Source organism: Pyrus communis, chromosome 14 (genome assembly GCF_963583255.1).
Source record: "Pyrus communis chromosome 14, drPyrComm1.1, whole genome shotgun sequence".
Taxonomy (NCBI): domain Eukaryota; kingdom Viridiplantae; phylum Streptophyta; class Magnoliopsida; order Rosales; family Rosaceae; genus Pyrus; species Pyrus communis.
Genome location: NC_084816.1, coordinates 21,486,873 through 21,507,198, shown reverse-complemented (window position 1 = coordinate 21,507,198; position 20,326 = coordinate 21,486,873). Strand labels below are relative to the sequence as shown.

The 20,326-nt window shown below is 40.3% G+C and overlaps 2 protein-coding genes and 1 pseudogene across 2 annotated transcripts; 1 reads left to right on the top strand and 2 right to left on the bottom strand.

Moving 5' to 3' along the window:
• Positions 1-1,584: 1,584 nt before the first annotated feature.
• LOC137716605 (receptor-like protein 2) lies at positions 1,585-3,895 on the bottom strand (annotated as a pseudogene).
• A 5,985-nt stretch (positions 3,896-9,880) lies between these two features.
• LOC137714572 (receptor-like protein 2) lies at positions 9,881-15,409 on the bottom strand. The gene is made up of 5 exons (XM_068453758.1): positions 15,061-15,409; positions 14,794-14,860; positions 14,287-14,461; positions 10,768-11,779; positions 9,881-10,638 (listed from the first exon to the last, which is right to left on the bottom strand). The coding sequence occupies exons 1-5, from the start codon at positions 15,407-15,409 to the stop codon at positions 9,881-9,883; spliced, it is 2,361 nt and encodes a 786-aa protein (XP_068309859.1).
• Positions 15,410-16,142: 733 nt separating this feature from the next.
• On the top strand, positions 16,143-19,929 carry LOC137715302 (UBP1-associated protein 2C-like). Its single transcript, XM_068454581.1, has 2 exons — positions 16,143-17,562; positions 19,656-19,929. The coding sequence occupies exon 1, from the start codon at positions 16,263-16,265 to the stop codon at positions 17,559-17,561; it is 1,299 nt and encodes a 432-aa protein (XP_068310682.1). The 5' UTR covers positions 16,143-16,262; the 3' UTR covers position 17,562; positions 19,656-19,929.
• The last annotated feature ends 397 nt before the right edge of the window (positions 19,930-20,326 follow it).

Here is a 20,326-nt window from a genome sequence, read left to right as displayed (position 1 = left end):
ATTCCTTCCCAACTACAGCAGTTAACGGAAGTCCAATTTAAATGAGGAGATGATAGAGTAAGGTTGAGAAACAAGAGAGAGCTACGTTCATTTTGGTTGCATGCAAGGATATCTGTAGATATAATGTGTTGGATAGTGGCCAAATTAGGCTAGGAAACAAAACAATATTGATGAGGGAACATCATGATGAGGATTATGTTTCCTTGTTTTGTGGCTTGATTTGTTCCTTGTTTTGTGGCTTTTTCAAAGCCATGTTTTGTGACTTTTTCAAAGCCATGTTTTGTGGCTTTTTCAAAGCCATAATTATTTGGCTTTCGGGTGGGAGAAGGCTTGGATTAAGAAAAGCATAAAAAGAGAAGGTGAGAGCATTTGGCTCAATAAGGGCACGGGTGAGAGAGAGTTGCAGAGAGAAATCAAGAGAGTTAGAGTGAAAGGTCTCTTGTGAAAGAACTCTTGGGGTAGAGTGAGGCTCTTGGGAAAATTCTGTGAGTGGGTGTACAAGGGATATGGGATTGGGTTATGTCGATTTAACTCATGTGTAACTTGTACTGTTTTTCTCATAGTGAAGAGCAATATCTCTCCGAGGGCGTAGGCAGGTTTTTTGCCGAACCTCGTAAATTTCTCGATGTCTTTATTTCTTGTATTTTAAACTATTCAACTGTGGGTTTGTATGTTGGTGAAGATAATCAGCCAAGGCACAACATAATGGACGTGAACAAGAGGATTATGAGAAGGAAGCCATGAGCCATTGTGTTAGAAGGCTTGCTGCAGCTCAATGTTTTTCTCTCTTCGTATATATAGTAGGATCTCGAGTGTCAGCATTTAGAAATTAAGCTTCATTAGATGGAAAAGCAGCTTTGGCAACATTAGAAAACAACCATAATTACACATTAGAAGTCGAGGGGTACTCCAAAAACCCAACTGAGAATTTGGCAAACAAGCATAATCACACAATGCAATTTTTTCCAACCCCTTCAAGGCCTCGGATAGAGATTTTCCACTAAAGAAACCACTAACGACGACCTTCGCTCATTGGATTTACTAAAGAGAATTCACGATGAGATGATAGCAACAAAGATAATAAGCTTAGTTAGGCCCGAATCATACGGAAACTTAAAAAATAAAAATAAAAACAAAAAGCTAAGTGCTTTGTCCCGGAAAGCACCTTAGTTGTTTCATGTGCTTCTTTCTAAAAGCACTTCACGTAGTGCCTCTTTTTTTTTTTTTTTTTTTTTTTTTTTTAAACTCACAGCTGCGGTTAGCTTTTTTGGTTAAACATTGTTAAAAGCTCTTTTGGTGATCTTAAATCACTTTTAGTTACTTTAAAAAAGTTGTCAAACATGCCTAGTCTTGCGAAGCCCCAACTCTAAATTAATAATAGAGAACTAGTGAGTGTTCTTTATATTGACAGAAAGCAGACTGCATGGGGATCCTTGTTAAATGGAACATGTTAATTTGCAGTCCTCTGTGAAGATTATGTATTGCTATTCTTTCGTAGATTGTTTTTTCACGATATGAGAGGGATTTGCAAATTACGATTTACGAGTCATTTACAAAGCAATAACTTCGATAACATAGGGACGTTTATTATAAAATAAAATACATAACAGAGGTTTATATTCGAAACCCTCAAATGTAACCGAGAAAAAACAAATGACTCTATTTAGCTAAGCCATCGTTTCATCCTATTCATGCGCACTGCTAACATGACATAGAGCCTATCTTGTACGTTGTCTGTGAATCGAAAGTATGCATATCTCCATGTCTTCTTTACGATCAAAGAACCACATACTCCCCAGAATCCGAAAATAAACCCGAACACAGTGAAAATATAGAACCACGGTAGTTGATGCCCATCGTCCTCATCATCTCGGTTATTCTTATCATGCGCATCAATGCGACACTCGTTTGGAAGCGGTGCACCGCAAAGTTTTGGATTCCCCTCAAATGCAGAAGCTTCAAAGCTTTGGAGCTGAGTGCTTGTTGGGATTGGTCCTTCGAGATTATTGTATGAGACAATAAAGATAGCCAAGAAATTAAGGCTCGCCAGAGACGATGGGATTTTTCCCGACAAGTGATTCTCGGAGAGATCCAAAACTTCTAACATCTTAAGGTTAGACATTTGGTCCGGAATGTTGCCGGAGAAGTTGTTGTCGTATAGATACAACTCTTGGAGAAGCTGCAGTTGTCCGATCTCAGACGGTATATTACCGGTAATGTTGTTGGAAGAAAGATCTATCAATGAAGGAAAGCCATACAATAGGCTGCGTAATCCATAGGAAACTAGTACCCGGCCATTGTTCATAATGTAGATTGGCAATTCGAGTTCATATTGGTCTGCTTGAGCTGCAATAAGTTCATGTACCAACGCCGGTAGTCTACAAAGTTCTTTCGGAAATTCACCTGAAATAAGGTTCATTGACAAGCCTATATTAAAAAGTCTTGGTAGATCAATCCCCAACCAGCTAGGAATTGTCCCTGTGATTTTGTTGCCATCCAGAGCCAAGATCTCTAGGCTCTTTAGCTTTGCTAACCATACAGGTATTCGACCTGTGAGATCACAATGCGCCAAGCTCAAAAATCGAAGATTTCGAAATCCATCAAAACTAACCATGTCATCGTCGGATGGCATTCCTTCACCATTAAAGGAATGCGTAAGGAGGACTATTTGAAGACTTTTGCAATGCATCAATATCTTCATTGCTCCTGTGACATTTTCCAATCGGAGGCTACCAGAGAGAGGAAGGACAGAGAGTTTAGCGAAAGAATCTCAGGTTGTATTTGTCCCTCTAGATTGTTCGAAGCTAATCGAATTGCTTTCAGGGATCTACATGAGTAAAGGCTTGTTGGCAACTTACCAGTGAAGTTGTTCCTATACAGGTCAAGTTTAGTAAGTTGAACAAGTTTGGAGAAATTAAGCTTGGTAATGTCTCCTTCCAAGTTATTTTTTGCCAAACGTAGTTCTACAAGGCTGCTGCAATTCATCAAAGATTGGGGCAACGAACCTTGTAGGTCGTTGAAATCGAGCTTTATGATTTTTAACCTGGAGAGCTTCCCCAAACGGAGAGGGAGTACTCCGCTCAGTTGATTGAAGGAGAGATCAAGGATTACGAGGTTGTTGAGGTTGACAATTCTCTCACTAATGCCTCCATATAGTGAATTCAGAGGTACTGCAATTTCTTCGAGTTTGGTAGCATTATAGATATCTTCTGGAAGTAGCCCTGAGAGATTATTGTGACCAGCACGGAAGATCTGCAGCTCGGAACACCTCCCAAAACCACGTAAAATGTTGCCATTAAATTGGTTTGAGGAAAAATCCAACACTCTAATCAAGGGGTTAGAAGAGACATATAGAGGATGGGATGTAGCTGGAGAAGGCATTGTTGCTGACGTTGAAACTTGTCAAATTCCAAGCATGCATGAAGAACGAAGACGGAATTGGACCATGGAAGCGATTGCTTGACAAATCGAGTGTCCGGATGTTTCTAGATGTTAGAGACGAAGGTAGTACTCCAAAAAGAAGGTTATAGCTCAAATCAAGAATCTCAAGAGAATCCAAGGACTCAAAGAGTTTATTTTCAAGTGAACCGTGAAGTGAATTATGGGAGAGATTCAAGTGGGTGAGATGAGTGAGGTTTCCAAGTGAGAATGACGAGGTAAAAATAACTCCGTGTAGCCCCTTCGAGGGTAAGAGGAAATGGGTGACCCGACCTTCCGGATTACAAGTGATGCCTTCCCAAGTACAACAGTTAATGGAACTCCAATTTAAAGGAGGAGAGGATAGAGTGAGGTTGAAGGACAAGAGAGCGCTACGTTCATTTTGGTTGCATGCGTGGATATTGGGAGATATAATGGACGTGAATAAGAGGATTATGAGGAGGAAGCCATGAGCCATTTTGTTTGAAGGTTTGCTGCAGTTCAATGCCTTTTGTCTTCGTATATATATAGCACGATCTTGAGTCTCTACATTTAAAAAATGATGCTTGATTAGATGAAAAAGCAGCTTTTGCAACATTAGAAAACAACCATAATCACACATTAGAAGTCGAGGGGCCCTCCAAGATCCCGACTGAGAATTTGGCAAACAATCGTAACCACACAATGCAATATTTCCAACCCCTTGAAGACGCTGAATGGAGATATTCCACTAAAGAACCCACAAACGACAACCTTCGCTCGTTGGATCTACCAAAGAAAATTCAAGGTGGGGCAGATGATAACAACAAAAGATAATAAGCCTAATTTTTTATGATAAGAAGCCTAATTAGGCCCCAAGTACACGGAAAAGTGGTTTTTTTTTTCTAAAAAGCACTTCAGCTGCTTCAAGTGCTTCATTCTATGAGCATTTCAAGTAGTTTTTATTATTTTATTATAAAACTCACAAAATTACTGTCAATTTTTTGCCAACGTTGTTAAAAACTCTTTCGGCGATTTTAAAACATTTTTAGTTACTTTAAAAGCAGTTAAACATGCCTAATTTTGCGAAGCCTAGCTCTAAATTAAGAATAGAGAAGTAGTGAGTGTTCTTTCTTCTATATCTCAAAACTTAAAACACGTATTTGACCTAGCAAAATGATATTATACATATACTAAAATTCAGTTCTCTAGCACTGTTCATTAACAGTGAAAGGACAGAAATGCCCTCAGTTTCTTCTTTGGATAACATACTGTTTAGGCTTTCTACAGTAAAAAGTCTCTTTTGCCCTTCCGAGACTCGGGCCTTTCATCGTTTCTTTCTCTGCTTAGACCGCATTGTTTTTACTTTACCTTTCCACGCGTCAAACATCGACCCACCCTCTATCGAGAGATTTTTCAATATGGCCGTCACACGAGGTGGTACATCACGTGTTCCTATGTAAATGGTGATTTATGTATGTTAAAAAGTTAATAACTTAAAAATTAAAATTTTCCACCATTTGCATATATGAGAAGAAAGGAGGAACAAAGTGAAGAAACAAACTCATTTGACTAAGGAAGTTCAACTCTACTCATTGTTTCTTATTTTAGATAGGGCTTGTGACATCCCACATTGCCCAGGGGAGTGATCCTTAAATGTATATTCTCATCCCTACCTAGCACGAGGCCTTTTGGGAGCTCACTGGCTTCGAGTTCCGTAGGAACTCCGAAGTTAAGCGAGAAGAGGGCTTGAGCAATCCCATGATGGGTGACCCACTGGGAAGTTGCTCGTGAGTTCCCAAAAACAAAACCGTGAGGGAATGGTAGGCCCAAAGCGGACAATATCGTGCTACGGTGATGGAGCGGGCCCGGGAAGTGATCCGCCCCGGGCCAGGATGTGACAATTTGGTATCAGAGCCTAACCCTGGCCGTGGTGTGCCGACGAGGACGTTGGGCCCCTAAGGGGGGTGGATTGTGACATCCCACATCGCCCAGGGGAGTGATCCTTAAATGTATATTCTCATCCCTACCTAGCACGAGGCCTTTTGGGAGCTCACTGGCTTCGAGTTCCGTAAAAACTCCGAAGTTAAGCGAGAAGAGGGCTTGAGCAATCCCATGATGGGTGACCCACTGGGAAGTTGCTCGTGAGTTCCCAAAAACAAAACCGTGAGGGAATGGTAGGCCCAAAGCGGACAATATCGTGCTACGGTGGTGGAGCGGGCCCGGGAAGTGATCCGCCCCGGGCCGGGATGTGACAGGGCTGTAATTGGATTTCCACACATATACAAGTAGTACGGTTTATCATGTATATTTAAAACTTGTGATATATTTTATACAGTTTTAAAACCCGCAGCCTCGCGCGGGCACTCTTGCTAGTTATATGGCTAAAACGCCCATGTCATAGAGAAGCAATAACTGTCGTTCATCTCACCGTGTATTAGGGGCACAAATTGGAGACCCCAACCGTAAAGTCTCAAACTGTATTCGAATTGCTCAATAATTTGGTCTAATTAAATGCATGCATTTGTATTGTTCATATGAATTAAATTCCACGCTCTACGTTATTTTCCTGCTGAAATGATTTTTCTTTGAAGATTGGACGTCACTCATTTTTCTCCTCGCAATGTCCATTAAGATGCTGTATTTACGCATCAATAGTTATTGATTGTAATTAAGATAGCCCCTTGAAGATGGGCAAGTGGTACTATGGTACCGTGATGAACCAATTTTTATACTATATATTTCGTCCTTTTATATTTGTTTTCTTGTCTAGTTTAGTTGGAAGTTTTAAGTATTTGGGATACTTTTGCCATTTTGTGTTTCTAGGAGTAGCATGATCGAGTTTGGTGGATGTAGAAACTGATTTTCCTTGGTTATTACACCATCAATCTACATTATACACACACACACACACACGCATACAAGTAAGTAGCTAATACTCTACGCTTACATCTTAAAGACCATAAATATACACATAAATATGGAGTTACAACATAACGGACAATTGGCCAATATTCTATAATTAGTGTCATTAACTAGTGTAACTCCCTAACAATAGAAAAGTATGCAAACGGTTGAATTTTTGAGGTCAGCTGAAGATAATCATATCAAGCATACGTCTGTCGTAGTCCTCTCACAGGAAATGGGCTTCAAAGGTTACTGAAAGCCAAATCTAGTGGAATCTAGTTGGAGTAGAGATTAATAATTGCATCTGCACATTTTAATAACGTAGCATTTGGTTCTATCTGACCAAAAAGATAAGGTTGGGGACAACGAAAATGGAGGACGGCCATTTTGTTGTGAAAAGAAGATTTTAAACCAAAGTGAATACTTTTAAGTGGAGTAGTCTTGTCTTGTGGTGGATCAAATAGTAAGTCTTGTCTTTATAATACAATTCTTAAACGGGTGAAGAGAAAAAAAAAAGGCAGAGGAACGGACAGAAGGGAGGAGCACACACGGAAGTGGGAAAGAAAGAGAAGAAAAAATAAAATAAAATAAAAGTGTGGACGGAACACACGGCATTATGGAAAGAGGAAAGAAAAGATAGTGGAAAATAAAGGGAATGGGGATTATTGGGTTGGACCCGGCTTCTCTGCCCTCTCAGTTCTCATATGCTCTCATTTTCTTCTATTTTATGCGGTCATAGTTAAACTACGTCAACATTTTATATTAATTTTTTTATAGAGATAATAAGACAAAAAATGATAGTGATATAAAATATTGACGTGATTTAACTGTGACAGTACAAATAAGAGGGGATGAGAGTGATTTAACCTTAGTTAATCTCTTGTTACGTTTCAGCCCTTGAGGAACTGTCAACTCTTCATCATCTTCATTAATTACTCCATCTTCTTCGCAATCAAGCCTTGCCACCGTTTTTGCTTTAGCTTGTCCTACTTTCTTTGCTCTTATGTTCGCGTGCTAGTGGAATACAACATGTAGCATGAGTGGAAGCGAGAAGGTTGACATGAGAAGGTAAGTGAGAATTGTGACATCCACATCATCCAGGAGCGATCCTTATATGTATATTCTCATCCCTACCTAGCACGAGGCCTTTTGGGAGCTCACTGGCTTCGGGTTCCATAGGAACTCCGAAGTTAAGCGAGTAGCGCATGAGAGCATTATCAGGATGGGTGACCTATCGGGAAGTTCTCGTGTGAGTTCCCAAAAACAAAACCATGAGGGTGTGCTGGGGGCCTAAAGCGGACAATATTGTGCTACGGTGGAGTCGGGCCTGGGAAGTGGTCCCGTCCGGGTCGGGATGTGACAATTTGGTATCAGAGCCTAACCTTGGTCGCGTGTGTGTCGACGAGGACGTCGGGCCCCTAAGGGGGGTGGATTGTGACATCCCACATCACCTTGGGGAGCGATCCTTATATGTATATTCTCATCCTTACCTAGCATGAGGCCTTTTGGGAGCTAACTGGCTTCGGGTTCCATAGGAATTCCGAAGTTAAGCGAGTAGCGCATGAGAGCATTCCCAGGATGGGTGACCCATCGGGAAGTTCTCGTGTGAGTTCCCAAAAACAAAACCGTGAGTGTGTACTGGAGGTCCAAAGCGGTTAATATCGTGTTACGGTGGAGTTGAGCCCGGGAAGTGGTCCCGCCCGGGTCGGGATGTGACAAGAATGTTGCTAGATATTATAACAACACAAATCATCTGATTTATGAAGTTATTATGTTTCATACGAGTATATGTGACAAAGACTTAGCACCTCATAGGACGGGGATGCTCAGACATCTTCTTTCTAACCTGAAAACATTGAATGTCAATGAAATTGCAATTTTCCAAAGAAAAATAGCTGATTCGAAGAAAATATCATTGAATCATACATGACTTCACCCTTGGGGTCTTTTAACGCTTGTATCGTTCTCTGCTTGAGTCACTCACAAGTCTCAGCATTATACGAAAGATCAAAACTTCAGATTCAACCAAACTATGAAGGTTTAAAATCCAACAAACATTTACTCTCAGTTTCTATGTACCTGAACCATGTTTCCTGCCTTTGTTCCATGGTATCCTCCCTTTGTTGGCTTGTCCTATTATTTTCCGTCTGTGTCTCTCCTTTTCTTCCTTCCTAATACTCATCAGAGACTCGCTGTCATTAACTGATGGAACCTCCTTGCTTAAACTTTGCTCCTCGTATGCATTTATGTCGAGGAAAGAATGATGGATGTTGATAATATCACAATTTTCACCCATGACAGCACTGATACGTGCGGCTCCCAAACAGTGAAGTCTAGGGAAGGATACAAAGGCAACCAAGGGAGACAAAATAGGTAAATAATAGCTCCAGTTCTCTGTGTTCTGCCGAATGTTAGTGGCTTCCCCCACATAACCAACCAGTGGAACATGATTGAGAGTTGAGTATGGAGAAGCCAATCCCCAGACGGCAACCCCGAACATCAATCAGAAGCTGATTTCATTCATACAAATTATCAAACAAAAAATAATGCAAACATCCATGACTCTGTGTAAATCACCTGTCAAGATTATTCCATACAGGCAGGAGACGAGACGAGACGAGGGGATCAAACTCGGAAGCTCGGGTTTGGGAGTGAATGCTCTTAATTAACAGAGCTATATAATCCTTATTATTCAATCAGTATCAGATATGCAATGCCACCACTGAAATCACCATACAACCTCATTTTTGTTGTACATTAGTCACATTTATATAAATCCCAACCAGCTATAAAGTATGGTTTATGCCACTTAATATTATGGTCTAATGGTATTTATCTTCATTTGTAAGTTAATAGTATGGTCTTAGATTGGATTTTCGCCAAAGGAAAATTTGAACCACATTACTGTTAGCCTATTGTAAGGTAAAACCTACTTTTTCTCCTTTAGTGTATATAAAATCATTTGTTAAAATATATATATATATATATATATATATATATCTGGTTCATGAAACTGCCACGAGAAGCCAACTAGATACATAGGTTCTGGTCCAGTCCATACTACGAAAAGCCCATACTGTCGTCAACAGCCCATTTAACTCGAATATTTACTCATATGAAGAGGCCCAAGGTATCCATCCAGTATAAAAACACACAGAAGAATCACCCGCTCGGAAAACTCCCAACCCCTCACCCTCTCTCTCCGCTTTCTTCCTCTTCCCAAAGGGTTAGGGTTTATCCTCTCTCTTCTCCTCCTCCTCTCTCTCTCTCTCTCCTCCCAATGGACGCAACCAAGAAGTGAAAGCTCGACGAAAACGGTGTCGTTCTGGACACAGATCCCTCCTCCGCCCCCAAGCTTTCCCTCGAAGACGCTCGCAGTCTTCTGTGAAGATTATGTGTTGCCGTTCTTTCGTATATTGTTTTTTAGTGGGATTTGCAAATCAAGATTTACGAGTCATTTACAAAGCAATAACTTTGATAACATAGGGACGTTTATTATGAAATAAAATGCATATCATAGCTTTATGTTAGAAACCCTCAAATGTAACCGAGCAAACAAATCATTAATAGAGATTATTTAGCTAAGCCATCTTTTCATCCTATTCATGCGCACTGCTAACATGACAAAGAGCCTATCTTGTACATTGTCTATGAACTGAAAGTATGCATATCTCCATGTCTTCTTTGCGATCAAAGAACCACATACTCCCCAGAATCCGAAAATAAACCCCAACACAACGGAAACATAGAACCATGGAAGTTGATGCCGATCGTCCTCATCATTTTGGTTGTCCTCATCATCATCTCGTTTGTTCTTATCATGCACATCAATGTGACACTTGTTCGGAAGCGGAGCACCACAAAGTTTTGGATTCCCGTCAAATGCAGAAGCTTCGAAGCTTTGGAACTGAGTGCTTGTTGGGATTGGTCCTTCGAGATTATTGTAAGAGACATCAAAATTTTTCAAGAAATTAAGGCTCACCAGAGATGATGGGATTTTTCCGGACAAGCGATTCTTGGAGAGATCCAAACCCTCTAAATTCTTAAGGTTAGATATTTGTTCTGGAATGATGCCTGAGAAGTTGTTGTCGTTTAGATATAACCCTTGGAGAACCTGCAGTTGGCCGATCTCAGTAGGTATATTACCGGTAATGTTGTTGAAAGAAAGATCTAGGAATGGAGGAAAGTTAGACGATCTGCAAGACCATCTACGGCGAAAGCCATTGGGATTCATCACCGTGTAAAGAGGAAATTCGAGATCATAATGGTCTGCTTGAGCTGCAACAGGTTCATGTACCATAGCCGGTACTTTACAAAGTTCTTTCGGAAATTCACCTGAAATAAGGTTCATTCACAAGCCTATGAAAAAGTCTTGGTAGATCAGTCCCCAACCAGCTAGGAATTGTCCCTGTGATTTTGTTGCCTCCCAGAGCCAAGATCTCTAGGCTTTTTAGCTTTGCTAACCATCAGGTATTTGACCAGTGAGATCACAATACGCCAAGCTCAAAAGTCGTAGATTTCGGAATCCATCAAAACCAACCATATTATTGTCAGATGGCATTCCTTCACCGTTAAAGGAGTCCGAAAGGATTAGTGCTCGAAGACTTTTGCAATGCATCAATATCTTCATTGCTCCTGTGACATTTTCCAATCGGTTGTAACTGAGAGAGAGGAAGGACAGAGAGTTCAACGAAAGAATATCGGATTGTACTTGCCCCTCTAGATTGTTCGAACTTAATCGAATTGCCTTCAGGGATCTACATGAGTAAAGGCTTGTTGGCAACTTACCAGTGAATTTGTTCCTATACAGGTCAAGTTTAGTAAGTTGAACAAGTTTGGAGAAATTAAGCTTGGTAATGTCTCCTTCCAAGTTATTTCGTCCCAAATGTAGTTCTGCAAGGCTGGTGCAATTCATCAAAGATTGGGGCAACGGACCTTGTAGGTCATTGAAATCGAGCTTTACAATTTTTAACCTGGAGAGCTTTCCCAAACGGAGAGGGAGCACTGCATTTAGTTGATTGAAGGAGAGGTCAAGGAATGCGAGGTTGGTGAGGTTGACAATTTTATCACTAATGCCTCCATATAGTGAATTCTGAGGTACTGAAACTTCTTCGAGTTTGATAGCATTATAGATATCTTCTTGAAGTGGCCCTGAGAGATTATTGTGACCAGCACGAAAAATTTGCAGCTCGAAACACCTCCCAAAACCGCGGTAAATGTTGCCACTGAATTGGTTTGAGGAAAAATCCAACACTCTAATCATGGAGTTAGAATGGAGACATATAGAGGATGGGATGTACCTGGAGAAGGAATTGTTGCTGATGTTGAAACTTGTCAATTTCCAAGCATGCATGAAGAACGAAGATGGAATTGGACCATGGAAGCGATTGCTTGACAAATCGAGTGTCCGGATGTTGTCGAATGTTAGAGACAAAGGCAGTTCTCCAAAAAGAAGGTTATAGCTCAAATCAAGAACCTGAAGACGATTCAAGGACAAGAAGTGTTTATTTTCAAGTGAACCATGAAGTGAATTGTGGGAGAGATTCAAGTGGGTGAGATGCATGAGGTTTCAAAGTAACAATGACGAGGTAAAAATATCTCCGTCGAGCTCTTTTGAGGGTAAGAGCAAATGGATGACCTGACCTTCCGAATTACAAGCGATGCCTTCCCAACGACAGCAGTTAACGGAAGTCCAATTTAAAGGAGAAGAGGATAGAGTAAGGGAGAAGGACAAGAGAGAGTGACGTTCAGTTTGGTTGCATGCATGGATATTTGTAGATATAATGGACGTGAATAAGAGGATCATGAAAAGGAAGCCATTTGCCATTGTGTTAGAAGGCTGTGGTACCAGTTTAATGCTTTTTGTCTTTGTAGGATCTCGAGTCTCTGCATTTATAAAAAAAACCCAATGCAATTTGTCAACCATTTGGCAAACAACCATAATCACACAATGTAATTTTTTTTTCCCAACGTTGAATAGAGATTTTCCACTAAAGAAACCACAAACGACGACCTTCGCTAATTGGATCTACTAAAGAGAATTCAAGATGGGGAGATGATAGCAACAAAGATAATAAGCTTAATTAGGCCCGAAGCACATGAAAACATTAAAAAAAAAATGCTAAGTGCTTTTTAGAAGAAAAAAAAGCATTTTATCTCCTTCATGTGCTTCCTTCTAAAAGCACTTCAAGTAGTGTTTTTTTTTTTTTTTTTAACTCACATTTACGGTTAGCTTTTTTTTTTTGCCAAACGTTGTTAAAAACTCTTTAGGTGATCTTCAAACACTTTTAGTAACTTTTAAAACGTTGTCAAACATGCCTAGTCTTGCCAAGCCCCAACTTCAAATTAAGAATAATAGAGAAGTAGTAAGTGTTCTTTATCTCAAAACTTAAAATGCATATTTGACCTAGCAAAATGACATTATTTGGCTAAAATGCATATATATTGTAGAGAAACAGTGAGTGTTGTTCATCTTGCCGTGTATTAAGGGCACAAATAGGATATCGAGTACCACAACCTTGAAAAGTCTCAAAATGTACTCGATATGAATAAGTATACACGTTCAAGTTAATTCATTCCTCGATTTGGTCCATAATTATGCATCTGGACTTTTCATATGAATTAGTGTACACGTTCAAGTTAATTTCCCGGTGAAACGATTTTTCTTGGAAGATTAGACATTTCTCATTTTTTCAAAGCATTGAGTTTTGTATCTGACCTATCATACTTGCAGTATCTATCCATTAAGATGCCGTTTTTATGCCATAATAGTTGTTGACCGTAATTAATATTGCCTCTAGGGCTGGGCAAGTGGCATTATGAAGAAAGTTGAGGTTCCACTACAAAACCAATTGGCAATATGAGGAGTAACTTATCCTCTTATAAGCCCTTGCATAGTTTAGTCCTTCACCAATGTAGGATTTTGTCCACACATTCTCACATGAAGAAAGTTGGGGGTTCCACCATGGCAATTTGAGGAGTATCTCATCTTCTTATAAGCCCTTGCATGGTTTGGTCCTTCATCAATGTGGAATTTTGTCCACACATTCTCACATGAAGAAAGTTGGGGATTCCACCACAAACCAATTGACAATATGATGAATAACTCAACTCCTTGTAAGTCCTTGCATGGTTTGGTCCCTCACCGGTGTGGAACTTTGTCATCACATTCTCACACGTCTCCTTACGTGTGGCAAATTTTCAAGCTTAACACATAGACAACATAAATTAGGTGACTTGGAGCACGTGTTGCCATTAGGCTCCACACTTGAGCTAACTTGCTCTGATACCGTAAGAAAGTTGAAGTTTCATCATAAAACTAATTGGTTATGTGGAGAGTACCCTACTCTCTTATAAGCTATTGCATGGTTTGGTCCTTTGTTCTGACATTTTCACTTTACCAGCATCGCTATCACCGCCATATCACCATTGCGACCACTGCGACCGTACCGCCATTATAACGCAGTTCAGCGGTAGAAAGAAGTCTACGACCTGTAGTGTGCTGGTTACGGAAAGAAAAGCAAAGAAAAGATACGGTTATGCTGCTGTTCAACTTATCTTGGAGAATAGACTACGGTTCTACGGTAGATTCTGCATCCACAACACAACATTGTAATCAATAAAATTGTGACCAAACTGGAAAATAGAAGCCAAATCTGAAAAATAAAATCCATCGACCACACCCGCAAGGCTTTTGATCAATGTTAAAATATTGGCAAGGCATGCCGGATATTTCATGTGTGTGAAGGTGAGACATATCTTCCGGCAATGGCAGTTCACCGAACACACATTTTTCTCATGAAAAGAATATTGCACTTCAGCTCGATGAACGCTTCGTTGTAATATTGGCAATTCGGCATGAAACTTTGTAAACAAATAAGGGATGAGGTTACCATACGCTATTTCCTCTGTTCCTAGGAATGTAGAAACTTAAGCACACTCCCCTCGTTTCTCATTCGCTGCGCTAACAGAGGATGAGGTTACCATAGCTAGTTCCATTTTTCTGTTTTTGGCAGCTCTGATCTGGTCTGCGATCGAAACTTCTTTCGAATTTTCTCTCTCTTTACAGACTCTAGATCCAGTTTCTCCAAAGATGTGATATGTGACATGCTTGCTTATGTCCCGTTGAGCAGCAACCCGGCCATCGGTTAAAGTCTTTCTGTCAAGCCATTAAGAATAAAGAGTAGAATGCAGTAAGACACGAACAAACAACATTGAACTACATAATTTCTGCTAACTAGCAATTACCTTAGTTAATCTCTTGTTACGTTTCAGCCCCTGAGGAACTGTCAACTCTTCATCATCTTCATTAATTACATGTAGCATGAGTGGAAGTGAGAAGGTTGACATGAGAAGGTAAGTGAGAATGTTGCTAGATATTATAACGAGACAACCCATCTAATTTATGAAGTTCTTATGTTTCATACGAGTATATGTGACAAAGACTTAGTACCTATGAGGACAGGGATGCTCAAACATCTTCTTTCTAACCTGAAAACATTGAATGTCAATGAAATTGCAATTTTCCAAAGAAAAATAGCTGATTGAATCTTATATGCTGATTCAAAAGCATAAATATTCGAAGAAAATATCATTGAATCATACATGACTTCACCCTTGGGGTCTTTTAACGCTTGTATCGTTCTCTGCTTGAGTCACTCACAAGTCTCAGCATTATACGAAAGATCAAAACTTCAGATTCAACCAAACTATGAAGGTTTAAAATCCAACAAACATTTACTCTCAGTTTCTATGTACCTGAACTAAGTTTCCTGCCTTTGTTCCATGGTATCCTCCCTTTGTTGGCTTGTCCTATTATTTTCCGTCTGTGTCTCTCCTTTTCTTCCTTCCTAATACTCATCAGAGACTCGTTGTCATTAACTGATGGAACCTCCTTGCTTAAACTTTGCTCCTCGTATGCATTTATGTCGAGGAAAGAATGATGGATGTTGATAATATCACAATTTTCACCCATGACAGCACTGATGCATGCGGCTCCCAAACAGTGAAGTCTAGGGAAGGATACAAAGGCAACCAAGGGTGACAAAATAGGTAAATAATAGCTCCAGTTCTCTGTGTTCTGCCGAATGTGAGTGGCTTCCCCCATATAACCAACCAGTGGAACATGATTGAGAATTGAGTATGGAGCAACCAATCTCCTGATGGAAACCCGAACATCGATCAGACGCTGATTTCATTCATACAAATTATGAACCAAAAAATAATGCAAACATCCATAACTGTGTGTAAATCACCTGTCAAGATTATTCCATACAGGCACGAGACGAGACGAGGTGATCAGACTCGGAAGCTCGGGTTTGGGAGTGAATGCTCTTAATCAACCGAGCTACATAACCCTTATTATTCAATCAGTATCAGATATGCAATGCCACCACTAAAATCACCATACAGCCTCATTTTTCTTGTACATTAATCACATTTATATAAATCCCAACTAGTAATAAAGTATGGTTCATGTCACTTAATACTACGGTCTAGTTATATTTATTTTCACTTATAAGTGAGAGGTCTTAAGTTCAGTTCTTGCCAAAGCCGAATTTGAACTACATTACTGTTAACTCATTGTGAGACTAAGCCCGACTCCTCTTATTTAGCATAGATAAAATCGTTCGTTAAAAAAAAAAAAAAAAAAAAAAAAAATGTTTCATGAATATACCACGAGAAGCCCAACTAGCTACATATGTTCCCGTCGAGTCCATACTACGAAAAGCCCATACTCTCGACAAAGCCCATTTAACTCGAATATTTACTCATATGAAGAGGCCCAAGGTATCCATCCGGTATAAAAACACACAGAAGAATCACTTACTCGGAAAACTCCCAACCCCTCACCCCTCTCTCTCCGCTCTCTTCCTCTTCCCAAAGGGTTAGGGTTTATCCTCTCTCTTCACCACCTCCTCCTCCCTCTCTCTCTCTCTCTCTCTCTCTCTCTTCTCCCTATGGACGCAACCAAGAAGCGCAAGCTCGACGAAAACGGTGTCGTTCTGGACACAGATCCCTCCTCCGCCCCCAAGCTCTCCCCCGAAGACGCTCGCAGGCTCATCGAGCGATTCACCCCCGATCAACTCCTCGACATTCTCCAGGACGCCCTCTCCCGCCACGTCGACGTCCTCGACGCCGTCCGCTCCATCGCCGATCCCGACGCCTCCCAGCGCAAGCTCTTCATCCGCGGCCTCGGCTGGGACACCACCACCGAGGGCCTCCGATCCCTCTTCTCCGCCTACGGAGAGATCGAGGAGGCCATCGTCATCCTCGACAAAACCACCGGGAAATCCAAGGGTTATGGGTTCGTCACGTTCCGCCACGTCGACGGCGCTCTCATGGCCCTGAAAGAACCGAGCAAGAAGATCGACGGCCGCATGACCGTCACGCAGCTCGCCTCCGCGGGGAATTCGAACTCCAACACTGCCTCCAACAACGTTGCCGACGTATCGTTGCGGAAGATATATGTGGCCAATGTTCCGTACGACATGCCGTCGGATAAGCTCTTGGCCCATTTTGCCCTGTACGGGGAGATAGAGGAGGGGCCGCTAGGCTTTGATAAGCAGACTGGGAAGTGCAAGGGGTATGCGCTGTTTGTGTATAAGACTCCGGAGGGGGCTCAGGCGGCACTCGTCGATCCGGTGAAGAACATCGAGGGGAGGCAATTGACTTGTAAATTGGCGATTGATGGGAAAAAGGGCAAGTCAGACGGGCCGGGTCAGGGTCAAGGACCCGGGAGTGGGTCCAATACGCACGGCGATGGGATGGGGATGGCACCACCGTCTTCGATTCCTGGGCAGTACGGCATCCCAGGTGGAATTGGTTCTTATGGTGGGTATACCAGTGGGCTTCAGGGCCAGCCTCCGTTGGGTCACCATCCATTGGGTGGGCCTGGGTTGTCTGGTATTGGAAACCAGGTGAATTCGGGTTTGGGTGGTGGTGGCGGATATGGAGGGTTGGGTGGGCCTTATGGTAACTATGGCGGCCCTGGGGGTTATGGTTTAGGTGGTGCTGGTGGGCTGGGTGTTGGACTAGGTGGTGCTGGGTCGGCTGGGGGTGGTCCGGGTGTGGGTACCGGGTCATCTTTGTATGGATTGCCTCCGAGTTCAGGTGGGCTACCATCTGGTAGGTATCCAGAGGGCGGGCACTACGCCCTGTCAGCATATCAGAATCAGCACCACCAGCAAGCTGGGACATCCCCGCATCCAAGGGTTCCTCAAGGTGGCATGTACCCAAATGTGCCACCTTATTTCTGAGGTATTTTCATTGTTTTATCTTTTGCTATTATGTGTATAGCTTGGTGGTGTAGGTTGAATTTCTTGGTGCCTGGTTAGAATACTTGTGTATGATTGCTGCTTCTTGTTTTGGTTCTTTCGCTACAAAATTTGTGGCTTAGACTAATTGTGTATTGCATTTGTTTTTTCCTTTTGTTTACATGTGTTCCTAGGACGTCTTTGTTCATGCTTCTGCGTGAATTCCCTTTGCTTTTGTTGATTGAGAGGCGATCAAGTGTTTCATTTTTACATAAGACGAAGATGTTTTCCCTTTTCTGTAGTATTTCTCTTGTTTTTTATTTTCAATGAAATGATTTAACAGTACTTTTTGTGTTGCCTCCAAAGTTTTAATTTTAGCAAAAATAGTAGATGTGGATATTTCATTATAATTTATGATGTTGGGTCATATTTAGTGAAGAACTTTAGCAATTGAGTTTCCAAATGAATTTTAGTGTTTTCTATTTTCTCTTAACCGATGAAATTTATATGACTTGAAATTTGAATTATGTGTTAAGTGTTAACTTTTTAGTCCTTAATTATGGAGTAATATGGATATTACAATCTTTAATCTTTACAAGATGCTTCTCCAGTCCACATAGTGAAGCCTTTTTTGTTTGGTGAGTGTGGATGGAGTTGTGTGCATTTTTTTCCTTTGATCAATGTGCGTGGAAGCTTAATACTTGAGAAGGAATTTAATTATCTCTTTTGTGACTTTTATTATATTTTATGTATTTGTATACAGTTTTTGTTGGGAATTTGATGGGATTGATTGAGCAACTTATCATAACTTTAAGTGATAGAGTCCAACAGTAATGTCATTAGTCCAACACTATAGATTCCAATAAGTGACGTTTTCTGTGTCTGCTAAGAGCCTAAGACATGAGGAATAAAAAAAATAGTGGGTCTTACTGTAAAATAAGATATCACATGAGGGTAGTTTATTCCATACCTATACAACCAGATTCATTCCTATTCATCACTTTCCCAAATCCAATCAAGTAAACATGCCATAGGAGGTATAGCAAGTGACTTACATGGATGATGAGCTTTGCTCATAGTCAGATTTTAGCGTGTGGGTTTCATCCAGTGTTTTAATACGCAAAAAAAAAGTATAGGGCTTTCTCCGTCTTGCAAATCGAGTGTAGGCTTTGAGACATGAATATTAGTACTAAAAATATTTAAATATGTATATGATACAGAATTATGTATATGTATATTTAAGAACATACATGCAGTATCAAATACTTGAGCTAAATCGCTGCTTTCTACGAAGAGCTGTTTATTTGTTATTGGAGGTTAGTGGTTGCTCTGGTGACCGCACTGTGTAATATTCAAAGCATTCATATCTTTGTAGTTGTAATATTCGAAGGGTGATATAAATTTGGCTTTAGGAATTGTGGTTAATAATGTGTGTGTGGAGCTTTTGTAACAATTGATTTGGAGGGTTATTGAAGTAGTGCGATCATTATGTGATTGCCTTTTCTTCTCCTAAAAACAAAAAATCATGCATACGATTGCCTCATATCATTCATACATTTATTTGAGGAAAGATTTGCTTTTTTCTTGGTCAGTGCAAAGTTTAGCTTGACTTACCAATGAAACCGTCAAAACATTTCCACATTCCAGTATTCTATTGATGTAAGCCAACTATTGGTTGTTAATTTTATTTAATTATTTTTATGTTCAATGAAGTATAGCTTGCTGTAAGATGATGAATTCATCTTCTAAATTTTGATACAGTCGTATTATTTGTTTTTTTTTTTTTTTTTTTTTTTTTTTTTTTTTTTTTTTTGTCACTTTTGAATTATCTTATCATTTTATTGTTCTCTAGTTGTGTGAGTATTTTCTAATATTTTGGTAAGGTAGCAAGGATGTTTTGATTTTGTATGTTAGTGTTAAAGGTACATGAGCTAGCACTATGCCCTGTGATTCGTTTTGATTTTATTTCAAGTTGTGTGAAATGTGTTTTGAGGGGTCATTGATTTGATCTGTTGGCGTGTTTATTGAATTGATGTGTTTGTGTGCTTTATGGTTCAATTGAACATGGATTGAGTTATTGATTGATGTTTGATTCAGGTGTATGACCGCTTGTTGGCGCAGATGCTTTATATGGTTCTGGTGATTGCGTGATTGCAGACTATATGCTGTGGTTTGATGATTGTATTAGCTGTGCTTTTATCGCCTCTTCATCTGCACCTTTTAAGATGTAGGTCATTTCCGAGTTATGGTAGCCAAAGTGACCGAATTAGACTAGTTTTCTGTATTCTGTCGGGAATTGATGTGCTCTGTAGGTTTTTTTACCATAAAGTATAGTTTGTTTTTTATAATAACGGGATTTATGTTTCTTTTACTTTGAGAATGCATGTATGGTGGTTGTTGCTCTTTCTTTAGTTGATAATTGATATGACTTTGTTTGTACGGAGCTCTCAAGATGGGGGCTTGCTGCTGTTATATGTGTCTTACAAGTGCACATAGGTTACCACATTGAGTTTACAACTTATGTTTGCTGTAAAATTATGCTGGTGAGGTTATCTCAAGCTTTCTTTTTGGTGAAAAAGATTGGTTACATTTCATTGGTTTTTAACCCACACTGCAACAGTTGTGGGTTTCCCTATGGTCTCGTATGACTATGATGTGTTTATCCATTAGTTCCTTTATACGTTGTGAATATTGTGGGGTTTTCCTTGGTGTTCTTGTTATGTATTCAGATTGTTTTTTTTTCTTTCTTAGTAGACATTTGTGCTGAA